The following is a 27287-nucleotide window of genomic DNA, read 5'->3' on the forward strand; positions in this document are numbered from 1 at the left end:
TCAGGAGACCAAGCTGGTCAAACACTATTAAAAGCTTTTCTCTACGTCAAACGACGTGGCTGCTAGGGGGCGACAAAGCTGGTCAACTGCTCGTTTAGTCGCCATGCTATTACGTTTGCCTTCCACGCCCACATACTTGGTCGTAGTCACTTCAAAATTTAGGGACATGATCAGAGGCCCGCCCTCTACACCTCCGTTTCATCGTACGCTAGCTCGCTCAAGACGCCCCCTTGTGGACACAGGAAATGTCGTGTTTTGCTTCGACATTGTCCGATCAGCTCGAAACTTCACATGTGTGATGAGGTCACGACCCCAAACACAACGGCCCACATCCCGTTACCGCCCCCTGGTGGACGAACCGTAAACTTGCCGTAACTCCATCGTACGTTGTCCGATTTGCTCGAAACTTCACGTGTTCGACGAGGGGACCGCCCTCGACGCAGCCGCCCACGTCCGGTTGCGCGCGGGGGTTTCGAAGAGTGGCCCGGGGGTAGCGGGGACGCCGAGTGGCGTGGAGCGAGGGCCCGTCATAGCCGCTTGCGGCTTTAATTATATCTGTTACTGGAGCTGACAGCGAAGAGACTCCTGAAGCAAGCCAACAAATTCACTGTGAGGATAATTCCTGTTGAAGTGTGTAGCCGGACGATCTGACTACTAATGAGGTGAGATTCACATCACTGGTAGATATTTTTGCTCACTTTCGGTTTTTCTGTTGACGTATCGTTCTGTATCTGTAACAAATAACTGTGTGAAAGTTTCAAGTTTTTGCTTCGAGGCAGTTCGTCTTTTTTTTTTTGTTCCTGTTTGAGATTCACGATAAATGTCGCAGGAACAAATAGATGCAAGAAAACAAGGAATAAAATTCACTAATTCAAAATGAGAGACATCCAGAGATCTGCACTCAGGGGTCATCTGGCAGGAACAAAAAAGAAAAAGAAAAGCATAATAATTCATATTTTCTTTAGCCTTTACCAGTCACATTAAAGCCAGAGGGCATGTGGCAGATTATCAGACACTGACAGCAGCAAACGAAAAAAAAAAAAAGAAAAAGTAATATGCCAGCAGGGATGAAATCAAATCGTTATGCAATAACTGCTACAAAACTGAGGATTGTTTTTGGAAATCCACCAGGAACTGTCCACCAAACTGGTCAAACCGAGCAAGACCCTGAGGCGGGAAAAACATCTCCACAGTAGCTACAAAAACAAAATAACTAGACAAGGAGCAAAGGCCCACGGAAAACAAAACAAAAAAAGTGAAATAGGAAAAAAACAACTACTGTATGACAATCAGAGAGAAAAGGGGAAAACACAAAGCGTCCCATTAGTGTAACGACTTCCCCACAACCTTTTGCAATTAAGTCAGACCTCTAACATTATGTGAAGTGTTCGCTCTCTTCTCCCTCTTTGTTTATTTTCAGGCAGAATCGATCGAAAAATCACTACAAAGTGCAAAAAAAAAAGTTTAAAACCAGTTTAACTAACTAACCAAATTAGCTTTTTTTAAAATCAACCTTTTTTTTTTCTAAATTCCCAATCCACATCTCTCTCTCTCTCTGAGCCTGGTTAGGGGAGCATACATCAGTCCGACTGCCCAAAAGTCCGACGGCTCATTTCTCCGAATACCCATTCTACAGTGTTAAGGTTAGGTTTAGGGTAAGGTTAAGGGTTAGGGCTACTTAAGTCGGAGAAATGGGAGGTTGGACTAATGGACGCAAAAATAAAGAAATGTATGGTCGGAGAAATGGGTCGTCGGACAGATGCCATGCGCCAGCCTGGTTACTGTGAAACAATGGGCCTCATTCACCAATATCTTCTTAAGTATTTTCTTTAATCCTTTCTTTCTGTAGTTTTTTAAGAAAATTCGACATCAGATTCACGAAGGTGTTCTTAGACCGCAGAAATGTTCGCAGCTGTTGTCTTAAATTGAGAGCGCGTGCCAGACTGTGTTCAGACCCTCAGGCGTGTGCCATCATAAATATCGTAATATTATCATATATGATGAGTGCTTTTGGACGGTGTGGTTCCCAATAAACATAATTGATGTGAATTGAGTTTATATTGTGTTTTTGAGGAGCCTGCAGTGCTTCGTAAAATAACTGAAATAATTGTTAACCCACATCAGTAGTAGCTCCATGTATCAATCTCTGTTCTGGAGACACTGCTACAGTTGTCTCTTTAACTTTATAGTAATTTATAGTATTTATTTATGGTAATTTCAATTTTTGATATCAAATATGTAATTTTATTTTTTCAAGCTTTATTCTCTTTTATTGAATGTGTTCTGTGTCTGTTGTTGTGTTCATCTTGTCTATGGACCTTGAGTTTGAAATAAAGATGTATGTATCAAAAACATCATAAATAGAAAATGATTCTAATTCAAATTACATATTATACAACTGCAGAACAGAAGAAAACAAACAAAAATCAATTGTTTTGCACAAGTGTCAGATCTCAAATATGTGTAAGTGTGCTCTTGAGTGTTGTAGATTTTGTTCTTAGCCAAGAACACACAATCTTGGTAGAAACTGCGTCAGTATAGGACTTAAGAACAAATTTGTTTTTGAGAACACTTCGTGAATGAGGCCCAGTCGGTTTAAAGCAGAAATGACAAACGTTGCCGGTGCTGTAACAAAAAGGCGACGTTTAAACGGTCTGTTAATCCTCAGGAAGACATTTAGATTCACGGCAGCCTCCTCCTCCTCCTCCTCCTCCTCCTCCTCCTCCTCCTCCTCCTCCTCCTCCTCCTCCTCCTCCTCCTCCTCCTCCTCCTCTTCCTCTTCTTCCTCCCACAGGATTACAGTGCACAAATGTCAGAGATGGATGAGAAAACACACATGAAGCAGCAACACTTGACATTTACCGTGGGGCTGCGGTCGGTCTGCTGACTACACTGTTCTTTAAAACCATCTGACCTTTAAGCTTCTTGGTTTTTAAAAAGAGGAGCGGCTCCCATTTTTTAAATTTATTTATTTATCTCTTTTTTTTTCTTCCTCCGCAGCTTGTAAATGCGAGAGATCGACAAGTTTGACTCTTTCAACAGTTTAAAGACTACAGGTCCAGCTCCGCTCTCTGACTGAGACGTTTAAAACTTTTGCTGCATACATAAAACACATTTTCTTTCCTAACCTGGAGGAACTTTTTTTTTTTTAATGCAGAAGAGGAATGAAAGTAAAATTGAGGTGAAGAAAAGTAAAGAAACACACAGAGAGATAAGGGGAGCTACCTAAACGACTCCAGTATCTCACTAATTCATGTCAAAAACTCTTTTTACATCTATAAAGACTGGCTTTAGGCGAAACCTCACAAGGCTGCACAGAGGGATTACTGGCTCCGGGAACTTCGAAGTCACAGGAAACTCAGCGTTGTGGAACTAAAATAAATAAGAAGAAGAGGAAAAAGAAGAAAAAAGGAAATACCAAACAGAGGTGAAGTAATAACTCAGTTTTCCCTCTCAGTTTTGGACAAGAAAGTACATGAGGATTGCTTCACAGCCCCAAAACAAATGTTTTTTTTTATACTTTTGGGTTTTTCTCTCCAACAGGCTGAACTGCAGGGATTACAGTGGGAAACGACGACAGCAGTGAGTGATGACCTAGATGAACTACTGCCCTACTTCATGTCGCACAGCAGACAGAAGAATACAAACTTCCTACTTTTTCTCTTTAATGTGAAAATTTAGCTTCTCTCGCTGTTAAAATTATGGGCTATAGGACAAATTTTCAAAAGGTAGATGTCCACGTGTAGTGTGATTATAAATCAGCTCCAGGTTCTATATTAATACTGTGGAAGAATCAAAGCCTCAGTCCACAGGGAAATGCACACAGCCTGTATTCAGAAACGACTAAAGCTCCATAAAAAGTCTGAAAGAGGCGATAAAAAACTACACTTAGATGCTTTTTTGGTGCTTTAAACAACAAATATATACTCTTATGGATCCACACTTCAAATAAAACACTGGAGAAGTGTAAAATATGGCAACTTTAGTGCATAATAAAGTTAAATCCTAATTACTTGGCTTTTCTTTTTCAAGGACATGCACCTTTAAATATGAGCACAGAATATCCTGCTGGTTCTGGTGCTTTAGAGATGGTAAACAGGTCAAGAGCAAAGCAGAAAGAAAAAGTCAAGTCACTCCATCTCCACTTATTAACTATTCAAAACACCTATTCCAGTCTGTGTGTGAATACGAAACTACACCACCATCAAACACACACACTCAGACACACACACACCTTCTCGAGGGACTGGATGTGTTGCTTCTGCCTCTCGTCCAGCGCCTGGCTCTGGCCGTGCAGCGCCTCCCGCTCCTCCTCCATCCTCAGCACCTTGTCCTTCAGCCGGCTGCGCTCGTTGTCCAGGTCCCTGATGGCCGCCTCCTGAGTCATCTGGGTGGCCTGCAGGCTGCTGATCTGACCTATGGCGGGACGGGACGGGACAGGACAGGATGGAGCGTGAGGAGCGTTTCAAACAAGAGGAACGGTCCCATCTGAATAATACTACTGTCGCTCAACACAGTGAGGTGTTGTCAGCAAATCTCTATTCATAACTCGATGCTGGATTCACATTGAGAAACTGGTGTTGTGTTAAAGCATTTCCTGCAGGAAGGGGGGAGGGGAGGGGTATAGCTTGATTTGTTTTGCTGTAACTAATCGCTAGTAAGTGACATATCCATCACCTTGATGTGATTTGCACCCCATACGGAGACTGCAGCAGAAGTTGTTTTGGAACAGTTAACTTAATATTTCAGAACAATCAGAGACGGTTTAGTATCTGAGTTGAGTTTACAGCTACGTCCATCACGTCTGTACTTATATTTTCTGGCCAGTTTTCTGTTGCCATGGAGTTAGATATCTACAGTAAGCAGTGAGATGATGTCGACATGTTTAAGGGCTTTGATTGGTTGATTGCCTCTCCAGGCAATGGAAACAGCCATCCTTTCTCCAGTGAAGTCAGAAAGAGCTCAACATAATGTTCTAGAGTAAATCTAATTGTTTACAATTTCAAAAAGCTTGTGTCATCTCATAACATAAAGATTTTGTTAAAACTCGTCCAAACTCTTAAAGGGATAGTTCAACATGTTGGCAAATTTGCCCATTGCCATAATCCCTATGGTCATAGCAGTAGGTTCGTTTAATTGTCAGTGCAAGCTATTTTTAGAACGGCGGAGCAGAGCCGCGAGCTGCTCAGAGCTACGCTACGGAGGCTCATGGGATTTCTTGGTTTCCAAAACTCATCAAACTCATCAAACTCATCAAATACACAATCCAACAACTCCAAAACGCTCTGGTAGACAAGTTGTGACCTGCACATTCACCACGCTATGAGATAATAACACAACGTTACCAGACAGAGTTGTTTTAGAGGTAAATGCAGAGACTGTTTGCTGAAAAACTGCCCCCAATGGAAACACGCATCAGTGGTTTTGCATGAATTTACCTCTAAAACAACTCGGTCTCGTAACGTTCTGTTATTATCTCATAATGTGGTGAATGTGCAGGTCACAGAGAGGGGTCAAAATGAAATAAATTAAATTGTCCAATAAATACAATGGTTGAAAGTGCAAAAATAACACCTGCACTGTAACACAATATACAATTCAACAAACCAAAAGGAACCAAAAATACAACAAAAACACAACCGTTGCTCCATCTGAAGCTGAATGAAACAGGAACCAGTGATCTGTGCTCTTGGTACAGTAACTGCCTCTGTCGTCGCTGCGTTCAGCCTCTTCTCTCTCTCTGACATGCGAGCAGCTCCAGTGGAGAGAGATGAAGCGTCATGGCAGCTAATGGGCCGAGCCCTAATTCTGCACTAAAGTCGCTGCCACCGCTCACACACTCGGGGCTGTAATGTTTATGCAGTGTTGTTGTTGTACTGACAGAGAGACATCAGCAGAGATCTAACATGCAACACACACACACATGCACACACACACACCTTAAACTGAGCATAATTGATGTGAGAAGAGTTTCCTCCTCTCAGGGACTCAGATCCCATTAGACAGTAGAGTACAGTACAGCGATATGCCATTAGAGAGCTACGGACCATGATGCCTCAGACGAGCTGTTAGTGGATCTGTTTGATGTGTTTGCACGACAAATTCAGGAGGGTTAGGGTCAGCAGCAACCAGTGCAAGACAAGCGTTCACCGAGGAGGAGGGGGATGTTTAACTACAAGGAGGAAGCGTGCAAGGGTCTTACTGGCTTTGAGCAGGATTTCCGTCGCCTGCTGCTGAACCCGGTCTCGGGCCGCCTCCAGTTCACACTCGGCTTCCTTCTGACGGATCTCCACGATCTCCGAGTTCTGGGTCACCTCGTCCAGCTGCTTTGTTAAGTCCTGGAGAAGAGAATCAAGTCAGCACAGATAGTGTAGAGAGCCGAGGAGGAGATGAAAAGAAAAGAAAAGTCTGTTCGCCCCCCGGCAGGCAGCCACATCTGACTCCAACAACTAAGCCAAGGAAAGTAATAACACGTATAATTTACTCAGTGTTTAAGTTTGAGTCACGCACGCTGAACAGATTGATGCATTTCGCTGTCACTCAAACTGTCAATAGCTGTGATCCTTCAGAGCTGAAACTGAGCGGCCGACCTCTCGTTAAGTGCTGTTATTGTCTGTTTTAAATCAATATTTTTGTACCTAAACAATGAGACAATGTGAAAGAGGTTCCTCCTCTTTTTGAACCCACAGGGAGTTATCGCCCGGATCTGCAGCTGGCCTCGGCTTTATGGAGCTTTACAGGGAGTTGCAGCTCATTGTTTAGCTGTCGGCTCCACGACTTTACTGTTCAGCCTCAGCAGGCAGCACTGGGGGAAAAACAACCCACCATACAGTACTCTACCTGCACAGCAGCAAACAGCAGACACACACTGTTAGGGACGAGCTGCTGAACATAGAGGAGCATTTAACAGCTCAAGAGTTATATATATATGCATGTTTATATATAAATATATATATTTCCCTCAGGATTTGGTGGATTCCAAAAAAACACAGCTAAGGGAAGAGCAAATATTGGATTTACATTTGCCGTTTGGCCGGAAATATGACTGCTGCAAATAAAGGATAATTTTGCCCCATACTTTTTGGAACTATAAATCATCAACTGTTTGCTGAGCAGATTGCTATAGCAATAAAGAAAAGTACATATTCCAGCCCCCAAGTGTCCAAAATAACAGAAGGAGGAGCTGATGAAATCGCTGCGTGTTGCATTTACTGGTCGTGCTACTTTTTTGTAAACTGCAGGATTCATATTCTGGGTTATAAATTCATTTTTTAAGCTATTGAAATGGTTTGAGTGAGGAAAAAAACATGCATTTTAGTTGTAATAAACACAGATTTTACTGATCTATCATATTCAAAACTTTTGTAAATTGCATTTTGATTCAAATATTCAAATTAAAATGTACAACAAAGCAATAACTTGAGAGGCTCTGCATGATTGGACCAGGACAGAAAGGGTTAATGTTATAAGAAGAAGTGCAGAAGTTGAGATGTGAATATGAAAACACACAGTATACAGATGAAAAGAGGGGGAAACATCCACATGCTCCTGATAATTCATATCTAAATATTGATATATTTAATTTGAGATTAAAAATTAAAAAATCAAAGTGCTGCTATATGTTTACGTAGCTGTAAACACTGAAGGCAACAGTGTCTCAGACGACCGGCGTGAGGCATATCGGTATCAAGACTACTAATAATGATCAAGTATGTAAATGCTGACTGCTGCTCAGTTAATAAGAGCTGGTCTGCAGGGAGGGATTTGACACACACACACACACACACACACACACACACACACACACACACACACACACACACACACACACACACACTGGAAGTACTCATGAGAGGCAATTTCACATCTTTCAATCCCATCAAACGGTCTGCCTCAAACTTAATTACTGCTGCTACGGCTAAGACAATGAAATCTCAGTATGATAATAACCACCGAGGAGTCACACACAAATTAGACTTGATGTGTGTGTATTTGTGTGTTACAGTGTGTATTAAGTAGACGTGACGGCTGATGATGATGATTGGCTGGTGGCAGGTCGGCAGCTGCACACGGTGACCGCTGGGTTCAGATAAGAAACTACCACAGCGTGATGGTTAAAGAAAGTGTCCATTAGGCGTCTTTATGAGGACAGTTACAGGTGAAGTTAGGACAGAGGACAGGGAGCTGAGGGGAGAGCATTTTAGGATGTTAGCAAGTATATTTTTCAATTATCACTTTTTCATGAGCTTGTTAAAGAGAAAGTGTCGCGTTGATCTGAGCCAAGACGAGTTCTTCATGCGCTTCCTGTGGGGTTTTAATGTGGACAATACTTCAGTGAAAGTGTTTTATTGAATCGGTCCCTGGGTTTTCTTTTATCTGCCGGTTTGGCTTCACTTTTACTAAAAAAACAGGATTACAAAGTGTTGTTAAAGTTTGCACTGAGATTTGGGGGATGAACCTTAATGACCTTCCCTTAAGATAAGGGCTCTGGACGAGGCCCAGAAAATGATCCGCCCTTTGTTCAGGGAGTTTGTATTTCTCACTGGATGTCTGTGTTCGTTGTAGTGGATTTCTTCTTTATTGTTAGTTTAGAATCAATTTGATGCTCTGTTTTTGTGAGTGTGTGTTTGGCTGTCGCTGACTGCACAACCATTTAATAAAAGTTAAATCAACCTCAACCTTCATGTTACTCTTTTGGTAACACTTTACAATAAGGGTCCCTTAATTAACGCTAGTTAGTACATTATTAAGCATTAATATATAAACTAATGTGTTAATTAATACTGAGTAATGCATACATAATGATAAAAAATTACATTATTCAACTTTTATTATTACTTAATAATTGATTAACTAACTTTGAGTAGTAAACATTAATTGCTTACTAATAAGCTACATTAATTAATGTGTTTCCTAATCCTAAGTAATACATAATAATGATTGTTAATATATGTGTAAACATTTAATTATTGCTTAATAATGTACTAACTAACATTAATTAAGGGACCCTTATTGTAAAGTGTTACCTATATTTTACTTTCACTGATGCATTTGATCAGTCATTTTTCACTCAAAGAGGAGAGAATGGTGCTTTAAAGAGGAACTATGCAGGATTTTTAGCTTAATTATGCTACATTTTTACCTTCATTAAACAGCTTCAGAGTAATTGTGATTAGTTTAATAACTTGTTCCAGGGAGAATGGAGGCTTTCTGCCTTCAACGTATCGTGTCTTGGCTGAAAAACAACTTTCCAAGACCAGCTCCGCCAGCCCGGTGTCCCAGCTCTCGTCTCTGCGGCACCGCGACACAAACGCGTAACCCATAATTTCCTGTTTATGACAGATTAAACTTCACAAATATACATGTCATAACATCATATATGAAATATAATGTTATCTACCACTCTATTGATTGATTTCTCTGCGGCTTCATTGTAAACAAATGCACATGGCCAGGAGGAGGGTTAGCAAAACAGTGGAAAAGCGACCGGACTTACATAGTTCCCCTTTAAGCAGGGACTATTTTCAGCTGCGGAGTAATACACATATCGACATATAATGACAAAGGCAAGAAAACAAGACGTCATTCAGTGTAAATATGTAGCTCATTAATGTATTTTCATCAACACCTGAGCTCTGTGCTGCAGAATTAGATGCATCAGTCTCAGTTGGATCAAATAATGTTGTATTTATGTTAAGTTTATTTTTAGAGCTGGTGTCAGACGCGCAGTTGCTAAGGTTTGGGGATGTAAAATACTTTCTGTCATTGGGTTTTCCTGCAAGTATGGTGTGTCTGTGTGTGTGAGAGAGAGAGAAGATGGGTAAAAACAGCTTACAGTAATAAACTGTGTTTTAAATTATCTCTACTAACAGAAGAATGCCACTCCAGCTGACATTTAGTCATTACCTCAAACACACACACACACTCTCACTCACTTGTACTCACACTGCCTCACTCCTGTCAATCATCCTTATTGGACGTGGCTGAGTCCAGCGCTGCCATTTAAATATAAAAAGCCTCCTGAAAACTGTGCTTTGGATGATTTATTGTTTTATCTCACTAAAAGCTTCTGCCACCGAGGTCCAGATAGGTTTTTTTTTTTTTTTTTTTACCTGAGAGTGAAGTATTTAGTCCAAAGACGGTGACGGCAGCAATTCAACATCGCTTCAGTGAAAGTAAGTATCTCACTTGGGGGATTATTTGTAATTTTTTTTGGCATGGCACATTCCCACAGAAGCCTGCGAAGAGTCAGCCATTAATTTACGTCTCTGCCTTTTTTTCTGAGTGATCGTTTTGCTTTTTTCTCGTTTCTCTTTGGAGGATTTTCAATTTAAAAAAAAAAAAAAAAATCCTAAAGCTAAACAGAGAAGACTGGAACAGGAAGCGTGGCATCAGCGTCCTGATGACACCTTCTACGAGTGCTTTACACTGGTGTTAAGTTGATATTTGATGTTGCTATTTCTACCCATGAAATGTGCCAGTATAGTAATTACGCCTTCGGAGACCAAGGGACGTTTTGATTTGGTTTAACATTTTAATTTCCCAGCGTGAAAAAAAAAGAAAAAGAAAAAGAAAAAGAAAAGCCAGTCTAAAAATATCACAGGCAAAACTTGAACCCGTATTGGAAACCAAATGATTTACTAACTTATAGGCGAAAGCTGTGTGCTGCTGTCACGAAGCAAACATTAAAGCATCTGCTGCGAGCTTGTTAAATTAGGGTTAAATTAAAAATCTATTATCTCTCAACAGGAGGATGAAGGATTAAGAGATATGTTCATGGACCGGGGGGCTGCCATTAGGAGATTACTGTGATATTACGCTGACACTATAATGCATCGAGCTCTGTGTTGTTTGACAGATGAAAACTGTCAAAGATCAGATCGTTTGCCTTCTCTCTCGTATCTCGTCTTCGTAATCAAATGAGAGAATCTAAGAGGAGCTGTCAGGTCAGGTCTGTTTCCAGCCCCCTCCTCTCGCGGCTCTGTTGTCCTTTTCTTTATCTGGGTTACGCTTAATTGCTCTGATAACTAATGGAAATATTAACTCTAGGCATACCACAGCCACTGCTGACCTTGATCATATTCTCAGTAACGCTGAGAGAAGAGAAGAGAGGAGAGGATGGGATGGGATGGGATGGGATGGTGGTAGGGGTGGGGGGGCTTCTGTCATCTGTGTAATCAGTGGTAATTTCACAGAAACTGCAGAGCATATCACAACAACAAAACAGACCCACTTAACCATTTCCCCTAGAGCACATGTCAACTTTATTTTCAACGGTGGATTAATCATGTGAGTCTACTCCAAAGACATTACTCAACTCGGAAAGTACCATTTCAAAACAAGATGGAGAAAAAAATAAAAAAAATAGCTTTTTTTTTTTTCAAAAACATAAAATGCACACGACTTCCTCAGTGAGCTCCTATAGGAAGGTTTTTTTTTTATATATAGACCATAACCTCACTGACACTGATAAAGCCTCGGTGGCTAAATGTTATTTTCTAAAAGCTCCCATTTTTCACACTTCTCCTGTTGTCGCATGAGAAAATCAGTTTGAGGCTTTTAGTGTCCAAAAAACAAAGCAAAACAACATCTTCTCCTCTCTCAGCTGCTCTCTCGAGCTGTAATAACAACAGTTTTTTGTCAGCCAATCAGAGGAGAGGAGGCTCTGAGTGCCTCTCTTCTGATTGGCTGACTGTTTTCTGAGTGATCTAATAAAAATAGAGAAGATTTCAGAATAAAAGACTCAGAGAAACCAAAATCCTGCAAAGTGTTGGATGGTGGTAGGTCCAGGTGGGCGGGGCTTTTAGTGGCTGCTTTGTTGTGACATCACAAAGTCACAGGAAGTCCTGACGGCTTGTTTTAAAGGCTCAGTTTCCGCTATGTACATTTTGATACTTTCTCAATATTGATATAAAACATAGAGCTGCTTTTTATTTTTAATCACATCATTCATGGACATCTGTCTTTGTATAATATGGGACCTTTAATATATCTGATTTGTCTTTACAAAACTCTGTAAAAAACTCCCAACAGATCCGAAAACTGCTCACACAAAGAGTCTGAAGTGTCTTAAAGGCAAAGAGACGCTGTCACTGGCTGAAATAATAAAGTGTTTGTGGACAGACCCTCAGACAATCGCTCCTCAGGAAAAATGTGGTGGTGCAATAGTGAATGTGAGTCCATGCAATGTAAGACTGTGATTGCATGGACGAAAAAATGATTTCATGTGAATTCTTAGAAAAAGGTTGTTAGCGAGGACTCTTAACTGGGCTGAAACATGGACTTCGTGGCCTAAGCAGCTGCTGGAGAGATAAAGGCAAACATCTAGACCGAGTCTGTCAGCGTAGCAATTTAGAGCCAGTCCACCATGTCATTTTTCCTCTGTGATGAACTCAGACGTTGCTATTCGGGGGATATGGGACTTTCTTCTCTTTCTTTCAAGTATTTTTTTTTTTTTCCATCAACTTACTGGAAAGGCAGTTTCTTAAAAGTGTCTACACTCCGCTGGCCCGGTACGGTACGTGAAAATATAAGATGGATAGGAAGTGTGTGAGTGTGGAGGGGCAGCATTATGCCTCGCAGCGGGGGAGGCCTGTTCCTGTTCGCAGATTCATTAGAAGAGGAGGAGGAAGAAGAAGAAGAAGAAGATGAAGATGATGTGAATTCGCCCGGGACGACGAGATTTCAAAACGTTTCAGCAGGAGAATCTGAGTCTCCGGTGGCTGAGCTCTGAGTTCAGGCAGAGGCTGAGCTGACACACACACACACACAGGAACAGTAACAGTTGGTGTGTCTGTTGCTAACTATCTTATCGCTACAGTTTGAGCACGGGTTGTTTGAGGCTATTGAACATCCTGCACAGCTGGTCCAGAGGTTAAAAGATAACTTCCTGTTCATAGACGGCTTAAAAAAAATAAGATCCAACTCTACAGACAGTAAAATGAAAAGTTCATATGTAAATTTAAAGTGGAATAAGAAGCTGGTTTGAGCATTTGTGAAAGTTACTAGTGTATTTCCTTGGATAAATAAAGTGACACTGATTGATTTGTATCTTTTAACTCAATGAAATGAGTTAAAATGTCTAGACTTTCCAGTTCTGGAAAAAAAAAGAAGAAAAAAAAGAAATCCCACTCCAACACACTAGAGCAGCACTCGGCCGTCTCTTAAACCCACACGTTTGCTGAGTTTCAAGTGATCCCTGTCTGGATGTTTAATGTTTGGATGGTGGTTTTTATTCTGAAATAGAGTCAGACTCAGGGGCCGGACAAGTGACAGATGAATGTGCTTCAGGTAATTTAATCTGTGAGGAGTAAAGCATCAACGCAGGGAAAACCACACTTTATCTTTTCTCACTCTTCCTTTTTCTAATCCTTGTGTCAATATCTCCATTTTATCATCTACTAAAGGACAGATTTTCTGGGCTGTCAACACAAAATGCATCTGAATCTGCCAATCAGATTTAAAGCGACACTAAGGAACTTTTCAACCTTCATAAAATATTTTCATAACTTTTGTGATGATACATCGACTTACAACAAGTTGAATGACACCTCTGTCATGGCCTGAGGGGGTCTGTATCTCTTTCTCTGGCACTAAGCAGCTTTGAGGAGCATGGTAGGAACCCTGCTCTCACGCTAGTGTTCATGGGAAATGGAGTCTTCCTTCACTTTCACTTTTGCGAGTCACAACAAGGAGGGAACAGGCAAAACAGCACTTTAGCAATGGATTATGTTTGTGTTTTCACTTTGAAATGATCCACTGGAAACAGAAACTTAGTTTTGATGTCTTTTGTTAATTTTAATGCAGGATATTTACAGGGCTTCACGCTAGTGTTCATGGGAAATGGAGTCTTCCTTCAGGCAAAACACTACCGCTTTGGTCCACAGGCACCGCCAAACTCAACCAAAACTGAAAGTTCTTTAGTACTGCTTTAAGATCATTTAGCAATTTATTTACATTTGCATCTCTGTGTCTGGAGAGTGACTTTTAAGTTTTGAGTTTGCAACAACTGCTGATTTTATATTTGGTTTCACTTGACTATAGGGTCTTTGTTTTTCTAATTGGGTTAATATTTATATTAATACATTTGTGCTTTGAGTTTGATATGCTATTTTTTGGAAACACTTTCTGGAATCACTGAAATTTTAAATAGCTTTAAATGTGGAGCTAATGGGAAGAGAAATAAAGTTAGGCATATTCAAGCTTAATAGCTTCAGCCTACTACGTTTTGATCTATTAAATAATATGTTTTATGTTATGAATGAATGAGTGAATTCCTGATTGATTGAATTCCTGATTGTACTATATACGCACATGATTGAAACTAAACTTAACTAAAGTGAAGATGAGAGCATGTCTCACCTTGATGGAGCTCTCGGAGGTGGTGAGCGACGCCTGGAGCTTGTGGGACTTCTCCCGGTTTTCCCGGGCTTCGTCCGTGACCCTGGCCAGCTCGGCCCGCAGCTTGCCGAGCGTCTTCTGAAGCGCCGCCTCCTGAGTCTGAAACTCCCGCCGCAGCTCGGCCTCGGTGCGTTTCCACGCCAGCAGGTTGTCGGCGGTCAGCTGCTGGGTCCTCTTCATGGCCTCCAGCTCGCGCTCGTAGAAGGCCTGAGCCTGCAGGCGGGAAGAGGAAGAAAAACCTGGTGTGAAACTAAACCCAGAGTGTTTAATTCAAGTATGAAACAAAGAGTAAAAAGGTCTGGAGGCAGCGCGGCGCTTTGTTCTACGCTCTCCTCTGCTTCTTCTTAATGGAAATCTGAATTGCAATTTGAAAAGCTTTCTCATCTCATGCTTCAAAACAATCGATGCAAATCAAAGTTGAAGCCAAAAGCAGTTGGCTGACGGTCTTCACTGTCTGCTCAAACCCAAAGTGTGGTATTTAAATCGTGCCCTTCTGCTTTGGCCATGCACGAGTCTGCAGATCACAGCCTCGCTTTCTGCAAGGTCAACATAACAGCTGCATGTAATTCTCTGCTCCTCTTTTTCTTTTTAAATTCTTATTCAAGGATGTTTAGCAGAGCGACAGCAGCACCTTGGAGTAGAGTTAACTGGAGGAGCTCCAGCTGAGATACTGTGTGTTTAAAGTGGGATAACATGGTCTGAAAGCACATGTGAACCTTCTGAATCAGTGAACATGAGTAACCATGTAATACTTAAACTAGAGGTTCATGATAAAATAATAACCATTCTGTCTTTGGTGTAGTGGAAAATATACTTACAGAAATACAAAAATACAAGGATACGAGCAGATGTTTATCTAACTCTATCATCATGCATCAATTCAGTTCATATATACAGGTACATGTCAATAAATTAGAATATCATGGAAAAGTCAATTTCTAGTAGTTCGAGTCAAAAAACCCCGACCAAGTTTTGAGTTCATATTATAGATGGACATACTTTTCAGAAGGCCAACATTTCCATATTAAAAATGCTTTATTTAAATTGGGCTTTTGTAACAGTCAATTTTTTCATTATTAAAATGAAAAGAAATTCAATAAAAAAGGCTTGAAATGTTTCATTCTGTGTGTAATGGATCAATATAATGTTTTAGTTTCACTTTTTTAATTGAATTACTGACATGAATTTACCTTTCCATGGTATTCTAATTTATTGAGATGCACCTGTAGATTCTCTTGATGCTCTATACTGTAGCTGTTTAGACCATTCATTCAAGCACGAGTGTGTGTGGTTACCTTGCTGAGTTTGGCCTCGTACTCCTCCACCAGCCTCTTCTTGTCCTGTTTGAGCTCCTCCACCCGCTCCGACAGAGAGTCCACCTGTGATAAATCAGCGTGACACGTGAAGCGAGGCGGTGAGTGAGTGATGTTAACGCTCACGGCGGTCTCATGTGATACCAACTCTGACCTGAGCAGCAGACGCAGCAGGTTAATTCTCTTCCCTGTTGCACAAAGGGTTAATAACTCAGTAATCACAGCTGGCCCACTTTCCTCCTCCTCCTCCTCCTCCTCCTCCTCCTCCTCCTCCTCGTTGTTGCTCTATCTGGCTTTCAGGAACTGCTCTACTTTTTTTTTGTTTTGTTTCTGGTGCGTTTACCTCAGCCTTGTGGAGCTGTCCCAGTTTCTCCTGGTCTTTACTGTAGTTGGCGTTCTGGCTCTGGTGGCTGCGCAGGAGCTCCTGGATCTCCTGCCGGTGCTGCGCCTTCAGCTCCTCCAGCGCCGCCCGCTTCTCCTGCTCGAACTGGGACTGGGCCTGGCTGAAGGTGCGCAGCTTCTCCTCGAAGGACCGCCGCATCTCCTCCACCTCCCTGGACATCGACACCACTCGCTGCGTGTGCTGCCAGAGAAGACAAGGAGGAGGTGGGGGGAGGAAGTGGATAAAAGGCCCGAGCTAAGAGGAGGATTGATTTATGGGTTTGTCGGCTTCTTAAACAGTGGGTGGACTTTTTAAACGCTCCGAGCCAGGTGGTGGTGATGTGATGTCCTGGCTCGGGGGAATCTGACCTTCTGGCTGCCAACCTGTCGATGCTACATTAGCCCTGAATACCAGAATACACACAAAGCAGCCATTTGAACAGGGAATCACTAAAACACTATATCAAGATTCAATATTCTTTATTTATTATTATTATAGGAGAATATAATGTTTTATGTGATTGCTTGGCCAGAAACTTTCTCCAGCTCAACACCGACAAATCAGAACTCCTCATCATTGGTGCTGATAGTGCTGTCTCCGAGGTGAACAACTGTATTGGTTCCCTTCAACCATTGGTACTGTACGCCCCAACCTCGGTGTCATCTTTTATCAGTACATGAATCACATCAATCATCTATCCTGGACCTGCGTTTTCACCATCAAAACATCGCTAAGCTCAGAACTATGGTTTCTACATCTGAAGTGGAAATGATTGCCTTGATTGATTGATGACCATTGACCATCTTCAGTCAATTCAGAATGCTGCTGCCAGGTTTCTCACCAGGTTCACCCCTATTCTGTTTTCTCTACACTTGCCCCCGGTTTATTTTAGGTTTCATTTTAAATGACTGGTTTTAACTTATCAGGCCATTCATGGACTAGCCCCCACTTACATCGCTGATCTTCTGAACCACACACCACATCTAGACCACTTAGTTCCTCAAACCAAGGCCTACTTGCTGTTCCCCCGCACAAGGCTTATAACCAAGGGTGACAGGACTTTTCAATCAGTGGCCCTAAGGCTTTGTACTGCCCTGCCTCCCCAGCTGAGAGCTGCTTCAGCTTCATTTCATCATTTAAAAAACAGGTAAAAACACATCTGTTTACACTGGCATTTTATTAATTTTGTGTTTTGTTGTTTTTATTTCTGATTTATCTGTGTCTGTCAATGTCTCATTGAATTGTGGCTATTTTTGCACTTGTGACTGTTGTCTGTGAAAGGTGCTATATATTATATATATATATTCTTCTTCTTTCTTATTTATTTTCTGGTCGTTTAATTAATAAGTCACTCATAGGATGATGCAACTACTGCTACAGTACCTTGCACATGTTTTAACCATTTATTTGTTATTTGCGCATTGTTAATGTTTTTGTTTTTTTTGCCACTGGACCATATTGATACCGATATTTGACATTTGGCACTATTTTTAGTCAGAATTGTGTTGTGTTTTCTTTGTTTGTGCGTATTCTCTCCTTCTTTTCTCTTATCACAACAGCGCTGCAGCTGGAACTGGAATCAGAATTTCCTGAGGCGACTTCGCCAAGGGATCAATAAAGTTTTTATCTATCTTATCTATCTCTACCTATCTTATCTAGCGGCCAAACATAACAACAACAGCGACCATTATACATCACATTGATGCAGCACGTCGGGACAAATCAGAGCCCACTGGTACCAAATATTCAGCGCTGACTCATCAGGTGGTCTGCGGGGCAAATAATAATCATCTCCAGATTTACATACAAACTCACATCTCTCATTTAATTTGCCTGCACGGTTTTGTAATTAGCATTTGATTAAGTACGGCAGCAGATAATTACACATTCACTACTTGGTGCAATTTGTACCTGAACACAAGCTCAAAGGTTTCGTCTGAATGGGGAATTTTGTGCGACATGAAACTCTCTCCAACGTTGTAATTAAACTATTCAGAGATGAAGTTACGGACGTGAACCTCAGCTGAAGTTCAGTTATAGGAAGGACTTCCTGTCTCTGAGCTCCTGCGGCTCCCTCTCGTCTTGTGTAGCCAATCACGTGTGTGAGGCTGTCAAACTTAATCCGCCACCGGTTTCCAGGCTCTGGAGGAAGTTTCTTTATTCCGTGATGATCTACTTCCTGTCGGGGTCTGTCCCTTCTCCGTTCACACTAAACTCCACGTCACTGCGTCAAACCTGCGGGAGCTTCAGCCTCTTATTTCAGACCTGCTGTGAGGGAATCTCAGGGTAACGTTTCAGTTTTGACAAACCACATCGACCCGAGCTTTATCTTTGGGCTAACGTTAATCTCTCCTTCACTCAGAATTTATCTCAAAAAGGCACTTGAGGCTTTTAGAAGCTTGATTATTGTAATGCTCTTTATGTTGGAGTCAAGCAGTCGTCCCCTTCAAACCACTGCTGCTCGCCCTCTAACTAACACGCCGAGATGCAAACTCATTTTCCCCAGTCCTCTAGTCAGAGTACAGCTATTAAGCTTTTAATGTTTGTTTTTAAAGCCATTAACGGCTTTGCCCTGCCCTGATATGAGACGGTAAATTTCCATCAACATCACAGAGCTCTGCAGTCGTCTACACACAGTCGGGTGGCTGCTCCTAAACTTTAGGGCACTTTACACCTGATTTACAGGTTATTTATCAAGTCAAGACTCATTTATTGAACTTTTAAAGGGATAGTTCAACATTTTGGCAAATTGGCCCATTGCCATAATCCCTATAGTCATAGCAGTAGGTTCGTTACCTTTAATTGTCGGTGCAAGCTATTTTTAGAACGGCGGAGCAGAGCCGCAAGCTGATCAGAGCGATGCTACGGAGGCTAATGGGATTTCTTGGTTTCCTTCAGCAAACTCATCAAATACACAATCCAACAACTCCAAAACGCTCTGGTGGACAAGTTGTGACCTGCACATTCACCACGCTATGAGATAATAACACAACGTTACCAGACAGAGTTGTTTTAGAGGGAAATTCATGCAAAACCGCTGATGCATGTTGCCTTCAGGGACAGTTTTTCAGCAAGCAGTCTCTGTGTTTACCTCTAAAACAACTCTGTCTCATAACGTTCTGTTATTATCTCATAGCGTGGTGAATGTGCAGGTCACAACTTGTCCACCAGAGCGTTGTGGAGTTGTTGGATTGTGTATTTGATAAGTTTGATGAGGGAAACCAAGAAATCCCATTAGCCTCCGTAGTGTAGCTCTGAGCAGCTCACGGCTCTGCTCCACCGTTCTAAAAATAGCTTGCACCGACAATTAAAGGTAACAAACCTACTGCTATGACTATAGGGATTATGGCAATGGGCCAATTTGCCAAAATGTTGAACTATCCCTTTAACACCTGTCTTCTGCTCCTGCTTTATTTCTGTTGTTTTTATTTGCATCTCTTGTCTTTTATTCCATCCCACAGGTCACCATTTTACATGTTGTGAGGTGATAGAATATAAACAAAATGTTGATTGACGGACAGATTGATATCAAGGTCAGTCGCACCATCAGTTATTGAATCTCTATGACAACGCCGTGTAGGTTTTTTATTCCCATCAGTGTCACTCAATCATCTCAATCGAGTTGTTTTTCCTGTCACTTCCCTTGCACCTCACAGCCGGGCTGCACATCCTCCACCTTCTGTAGATACTGTATAAATCAATCTATATATAATGTCATCCAGCTGTCTCATCTGTCATCTGCTGCATCGATCTCTAACACCGTCCACGCTCACATGACGGGAAAAGGTCACACCCTGGCCGCCTTATACACTGTAAGTGCACATACTGTACTGTGTGTTGTCCTGATGAATAATAGACGCAGCAGAGGCAGGACTCCTCTGAATCACATCAGGGGCTATTTCTGAAACTTTGTGGCCACGTCTCCATCAGTGTGACAAGAAGACGTACTGTAGCTATTGTTAGCACAGTTAACACACTGTCCACCTCATATGGATAATAAACTGGAGGCTGTATATCAATGTGAGGTGTCCTAATTCTAAAGGGCACATACCAGCCAACAGACACACTGTATTTTTACAGTGCAAATGCTATAATAAACAAAATGCACACACACAGACCTGTTGAGTGAAGTGCTGTAGTTTAAAGGGATAGTTCAAGTTCAACATTTTGGCAAATTGGCCCATTGCCATAATCCCGAAGTAAATGCAGAGACTGCTTGCCGAAAAACTGCCCCAGACGGGAACGCCCATCAACGGTTTTGCATGAATTTACCTCTAAAACAACTCTGTCTCGTAACGTTGTGTTATTATCTCATAGCGTGGTGAATGTGCAGGTCACAACTTGTCCATCAGAGCGTTTTGGAGTTGTTGGATTGTGTATTTGATGAGTTTGATGAGGGAAACCAAGAAATCCCATTAGCCTCCGTAGTGTAGCTCTGAGCAGCTCGCGGCTCTGCTCCGCCGTTCTAAAAATAGCTTGCACCGACAATTAAAGGTAACAAACCTACTGCTATGACTATAGGGATTATGGCAATGGGCCAATTTGACAAAATGTTGAACTATCCCTTTAAGCTTCATACAGTCTGTTTAAAATGTATCATCTATCATCTAGATCATTTCATCTTCCACTTGCTGAATTGTTCACATTAACAGACATTTTGACCAGGAGTGACCAAAATTTTGCATGTCACTAGGTGCAATGAACAGCAAACAGACATTTAAAAAAGAAAAGGAAAAAAAAAAGTAGAAAAGCATTCAAAGAGTGTATAAGAAGCATTGAAATCCAATTGTTGCAACCACCTGAGGAGCTGTTGGACACAGTCTGGTCTGTGTTCCCTCTGTGCTGTGGTGGGATGAGTTACCAGACTCCACTCGCTCAGCAAAATCCCTCCCTGTCCTCAAAAAACCTACTCTACTCATCTAATGTGGGCCTTCTCTCTCTATCTCTTTATATTCTCTGGCTCAATCTAAAAAAATAAAATAACTAAATGTGGGACTGTCACAATGATGACATTTTAGTTGACAACCAATTGGCACTCAAATAACTGCAATTAACAATATAACTGTCTTTTTATGATCATTTTATGCCACTAAGTAGTATAAGCCTAAACATACACATACACCTTATGAAGAAGAGACATTTTTGGCATTAAACATTAGAACATATAAATAAAAACAGCATTTCTGTTTGCAACTAAACATTATGCTAATGTTAACAGATGCTCATCGAAATTAGAAATTAATGAGCGCCTCGAGATAAACAGTTTGTGGCGCAATGAAAATAGTGATGGAAATATGACATTTCTGTTTGTTTCATCCAGCTGTTCTTATACAGATGAATGGAAATTAATGACTATGCAAAATAATTGTGTTTATCTCAAATGATTGCTATCTTGTGACAGGCATAAGTAAATGTAATAATACCTTATCATTTACCTCAGGTCACATGCAGGGCTTCTCCTTTATCTACTTTGCTTTTCTATTTGTCTTGTGCTTTATCTGTCGAATGAATTTGAAAAGCTTTGAAAAGGTGGCAGAGCATCTGTTTCTTTAAAGCCTGTAGATACAGTAATAGTGTATTTGCGTCTGCCCTGTAACTGCGTCAGTCAACAACCTGGAGGTAGCCACTTACATGGCCGACCTGCTGTGATGATGGCTGTTGAAGCCGCTGTGAAATTGCACTGAAAGTGTCAGTTGTTTTGTTCTGTTTCATGAACCTAAAGCAACAGGAAAAAAAAAGAAAGAAAGAAAAAGCAGCAGCAGCCGGAATCTGAGCACATGAGGTCATGCAGAAAGCTGTCAACCAGCTGCAGCAGCTCAACTGTTGCTGATGTAACTTGAAGGGATAGTTCAACATTTTGGCAAATTGGCCCATTTCCATAATCCCTGTAGTTTGAGGAGTAGGTTCGTTACCTTTAATTGTCGGTGCAAGCTATTTTTAGAACGGCGGAGCAGAGCCGTGAGCTGCTCAGAGCTACACTACGGAGGCTCATGGGATTTCTTGGTTTCCCTCATCAAACTCATCAAATACACAATCCAACAACTCCAAAACGCTCTGGTGGACAAGTTGTGACCTGCACATTCACCACGTTATGAGATAATAACGGGATGTTACGAGACAGAGTTGTTTTAGAGGTAAATTCATGCAAAACCGCTGATGTGCAGTGCCTGTCGAGGGCAGTTATTCAGCAAGCAGTCTCTGTATTTGCCTCTAAAACAACTCTGTTGAACTATCCCTTTAACTATTGGGACAAACAAGTTCTTCTTTTATTATTTTCTGTACACAGGGTTGACACTGATTTGCATGTAGATTGAAATCATATTTTTGAAGCATGTGTGTGTCTAGCTGCAGATAAAAGGGTTAAATCCAGATCATGGGCCCTGAAGGATTCTCGATCACTACCACTACTACTACTACTACTACTACTACACAACAGGTCACATGACCAAATGAGAGCGGTGTTGTTGACAGCGCGCCTCTCCATCCTCGCAGCAGGACGGACAAACAGACATTAGTAGCGATTACCTGCAGCTGTGACTGCAGCGTCCTGCAGGGCACATCTGTCGATTACCAGACACACACAGAGACAGCACATCACGTCACACACCACACACCACACCGCACCGCACCACACCACACCACACCACACCACACCACACCACACCGCACCACACCGCACCGACCGTCTGTCTGTCTGTCTACCTGAGCCTCGGTGCAGAGCTGCATGTCCTCCACCCGCTGACGGTAGCTCTCGAACTCGGCCAGCGCCTGCCTCTTCATCCTCTCGTGCAGCTCCATGGACTCCTCCAGAGACTGGATCCGCCTCTTCAGGTCCATCTCATCGCTGATCTTGCTCTTGTACTGCAACATAGGTGTCAGGATTTATTTATTTAATGCATGTGTTTGGAATAATATTTAATCTGCATCTGCAACCTTAGAATTAATGAGCCACACTGAAACTGAAGTAATGTCTAAGGAGATCTACATAATTACCTTATGCCACAATTTTTAAAAAATAATCCTTCAATGTCAAACCAATCTTCATTCACATATTTAGATATTTTAACAAACAAGCCCACAGAGAGAACAGACAATATATAACAAAAAGGAAAATGAAGGTATAAAAGTCTCCTTGGTGATTTCAGCTTTAATTAAAGCTGTATTTTTGATGGACTGGCTGACGTGCTCAGACTTCAGATGTGGCCGTGATTTAGCTCATTATGGAAAGCAAATTAAAAGATTAAATGGCTACATTAAATTCAGCTGAATTCACCACATTGCATTCAAAGCACAGCGGTAAACCTTCCCCTGGTAGACGACGTGTAGGAGAAGGAGTGTAGCATGGAAATGTCAGTATATATGAGCCCGGCTGTTAAAGGTAAGCGGCGAGGCTGTCAGGGAAGCAAGTCATTCTCATTAGCAGTGATGACATATAGATCTAAATTATTAATATTCATCTGTTTAAATATTGACGAGTTTGTTTTGAACGTGATCTTTCAGCTCTGTAGCTATATACAGTCGTGCATCAGCTGCTGTTACCCACAGAGGAGTCATGTGTGTTGTTAGCTACTATAGAGTGTATGATATAGATAGTTCACTTTAAATAATCACACCTGTGCCAAAAAGTGTCAAGTCTATGATGTGCATATTCATTGATTTAACCACAAAATGTTATTTATAACTCCTGATCTGTCAGTCACTCCAGAGGTGATAATGCGCTGCACTAATTCTCCCCAGGAAGCAGAAATTGATTGCATTACATATTTAAATTAATATTCATTTACACCCACAAAACTGCTTTCTCTGCTCACTTCAAATGTCTGTCAAGTCAGCTCCCCTTCCACCCGGACAGCTGCACCGTAGGAGAAGAAAAGTAAACTTTTCCTGACTCTCCTCATCAAAGTGGAGGCAACGCTCTCGCTCACAGAGCATCGGCGGCTTTGAATATCAAAAGTGAGACAGCGAGGTCGTAGCGATAAAAAATAAATGCAGAGAAAGGATAACCGAAGAGGGGGGAAATAAGATAAATAAACAACCATATGAACCTGTAATATCTTCTCCCGGGTCTCGGAGAGGATCTGCTGCACTTCCTCTTCGTGGGCCTCCTTCAGGGTGGCGATGGCCGCCTCGTGTTCGTCGTTTTTCGTGTTGAGTGCATAGATAACCTGCAACAGAGGAGGAGAATGTAGAGTATGAAAACCTGTGGGCAGCGCTGGGAAGAGCTGATTCAGACATTAAAACGGACACTAGAAGTGAAATGAAACAGTAAAACATTATAATGTTCAGGTAAAGTGAGAAAAACAGGAAGATAAAAGGACGGCGCTGATGTTGATGTGATTTTTTTCTTTCTTTTGAGACGAGCTGCCAACACTCAGTACATTGTCTTTGTAGAAAAGCTTCTCACACCGAGTTTATAGCATCATAAACACAAAGTTATCTCATACTTTCTGGTACTTGAAGTTCTTCCCCAGACACGTTTTAAACTATATAAAAATCCTCTGCTGTGTTTAGTATTTAGTTTAACATGGTTGTCCAACATAAAAAGTGAAGAACAGTGGGGCTATAAGCACGTCTAGATACTTGGGTAGTTGTTGAAAAACCTGGACATAAACCAGGCATTATGCCCTGACTACCATTGTTTAAAACAAGGGAAACAATGGAGCCTATGAAGATAATTAGCATCAATATTAGCATTGGAGACTCAGCCACATGTCTGAGCCTCAGTCAGACCCAGACTCAAGAGTTTTGAAGAGTTTGTTGGGACCAAAATTGGCGACAAAAAGAAATGTGAGAAGAGTTAGCATTAGGCTATTTGATTGTGGCTGTGCTAATAATGCTCTAGGTGAAAAAGCAGTGGTCAGTGTGGTCAGCAGTAATGGGAATAATAGCGTTAAAAAATAGTATTCCTCTGCATGGAGCAATACTGAGGGAGTTGGTTAGTTCCAGATAAACTGGAGGTTAGGGGGGCGAGTCTAAGTAATTAGACATATTTCAGCATTTTATAAAAAAGTAACGCAATCGTTACTTTTTCCTGGTAGCTAGTTAGTTACTTGTATGATGTGGTAATTCAGTTACTAACTCAATTATTTATTGGGGAAAGTAACTAGTAACTTGAATTACTTTTTTTTTTAAAGTAACATGCTCAACATTGGTGGTCAGTGTTAGAGGAAACATGTTTGAGACTCACATCCAGCTGAGGAATCTGTTGTGTCCAGAATCAGAGGCTAACACATGTAGCTATCAGAGCAGTTAGCACAGATAGCATCTTCTATTGTTTATGTTACTTGTGAAATTGCAACTACTGTAGCAGCGGCTGACAATGTGTTAGCGGTTGTCTAATTCAAACTCTCCTCTATGTAGTGATGAGATGCCAGGTTTATTTTGCAGGTTGATATTATTGGTTCTCAAATTCTACAACATATGAACCTGTTTTTATCTGGTATGGAAATGTGCACCCATGGTGTTGAAAACTTATTTTGCTCATATTTGTTGTAATATCCAAATGAAACATGGACATGTTGAGGTTAAACGGTTTATTTTCATCGTAGGAGGTCTTTGTGATCAAGTTATAGAAAACTAATAGCAGGGAAATTTAATATATGGCTGAATGTGACCAGAGAAAATAACATTTCACTGCGGCTTTCCGTTTCAGCGTTGCTGTGGGCAATGCAATTTCTACCATGAGACCATCATCTACCCGGTATGTAGGCAAACCCTTGTCAAAGCTTACATTAATCTTTTATTACATTATATATTTCGCTCAAATCAGCTTACAGATCAGCTATGATGAAGACGTGAAGCGGGCACAGAAATGCAAATGACTGTATTACTGTGTACGGCCGCGTATTCCAGTCCGGGGCCTTGATGTTTCTAGTATTAGCCGAGAAGCATCAGTGATGCCCCACAGTCATAAATTAGAAATCGGTTGATGCCGTGTATTGCTCGGGATAAAAATAACACAAGCAAACTGTTGTGCATGAGGTTGACCTTTTAAATCCGTCCCAAAAATACATGCAGCCATCCAGAGAGCTGTAATCTGACAGCACAGCGATCCCCTGCTCACAGGCAGAGAGAGGGAGAAATGGGTTTTACATTTCCACATGAAGAACCATGAGAGACTCTTCCCCATGCCTCTCCCTCTCTCTGCCGTGAGAAACAAAGCTCTGTGTTGCCTCTTTGAAACCCCCCATCCTCCCCCACCCCCCAGTCAATAATTCAGCACATTGAACTGTGCCATGGTGCTAAACAGCCTTTGTTTACTTTGGACCAAAGTCCGTCAACTGTATTAGAAGATGGGGAGCAGGGAGGAAAGGCGAGCAAAACGATGGCAAAAAGCTTTCCCTTTGAAACAATGACATCCACTTTTTTATGGCTTGCCATGCCTTAGTGAGAGATGAAAGGATTTAGCTTGACAAGTGGTGGTGTTTCTCAAATTCCTGTTTGTTTATTCCCCACACACACTTTGTTTTTGCTGACAGCCACAGAGCTCAGTGAGAGAAACTAAGACACATTATAATCAGGAGGTTCTCAGCCACGGGAGTCACCCCCTCGTTCGATTGTGTTGGCCCTGCTAATGCGACTAAGATCAGTGTCATTTATTTTTGGATTAGGCAGGTATGATGTTCCCCATGCTAACCATCTTAATTTTGCGTGTTGGCATGCTAATACGCTAAAGAAACCCACTAAGCTATTTCCTGATGACTGGATTTGGCAGGTATTTAGTCATAAACCAGAGGATTCTACACATGGTTTAGCTCAGCTCTTCAGACATTTTACTCAAAACCACGAATGCTGTAAAAAAGAGTCACGGGCATTTTGAAAATCAGCACATTTCACCCTCTGGGGACCATGATCTTACAGCAAACCATCAACCAGTCTTGATATATTTCAGTCTGAGCCAAAGCAGTGTATGTAGCCATGGCTAATAAACACATTTCAAAAATTCAGTGCCTCTAATGGCCACTTGAGGCTGTAACAGTGAGTAAATCCCCATAGACACCGATGTTAAAATATCCAACTTTATAGCTTGGTACCAAAACAGTTTTGGTCTCTATGGCTAAATTCCTTCTTCATAACATGTGGGAGGTGGATGTTTATAAAACTCACTATTTATGTATAAGAAGTATTAAAGTTGTATACAAATGTGGGAGTGAGGCTTTGAGTGACAGGTGGATGAGTGTGTGTTTGCTGCA

The 27287-nt window shown here is 41.5% G+C and overlaps 1 protein-coding gene across 1 annotated transcript in view; it reads right to left on the reverse strand.

Moving 5' to 3' along the window:
* The window catches only part of fam184ab (family with sequence similarity 184 member Ab), a gene marked incomplete at both ends in the record, with an annotated part of 179245 nt that overhangs the window by 93894 nt on the left and 58064 nt on the right, over nt 1-27287 (reverse strand). Inside the window, 7 exons of the mRNA XM_084000346.1 lie at nt 4235-4416; nt 6203-6338; nt 14362-14613; nt 15696-15779; nt 16057-16296; nt 22798-22956; nt 24141-24260. Coding sequence (XP_083856472.1) covers nt 4235-4416; nt 6203-6338; nt 14362-14613; nt 15696-15779; nt 16057-16296; nt 22798-22956; nt 24141-24260 — 1173 coding nt within the window. The remainder of the gene's footprint in view (nt 1-4234; nt 4417-6202; nt 6339-14361; nt 14614-15695; nt 15780-16056; nt 16297-22797; nt 22957-24140; nt 24261-27287) is intronic.

Source organism: Trachurus trachurus (assembly GCF_905171665.1).
Source record: "Trachurus trachurus genome assembly, chromosome: 24".
Classification (NCBI taxonomy): Eukaryota; Metazoa; Chordata; class Actinopteri; order Carangiformes; family Carangidae; genus Trachurus; species Trachurus trachurus.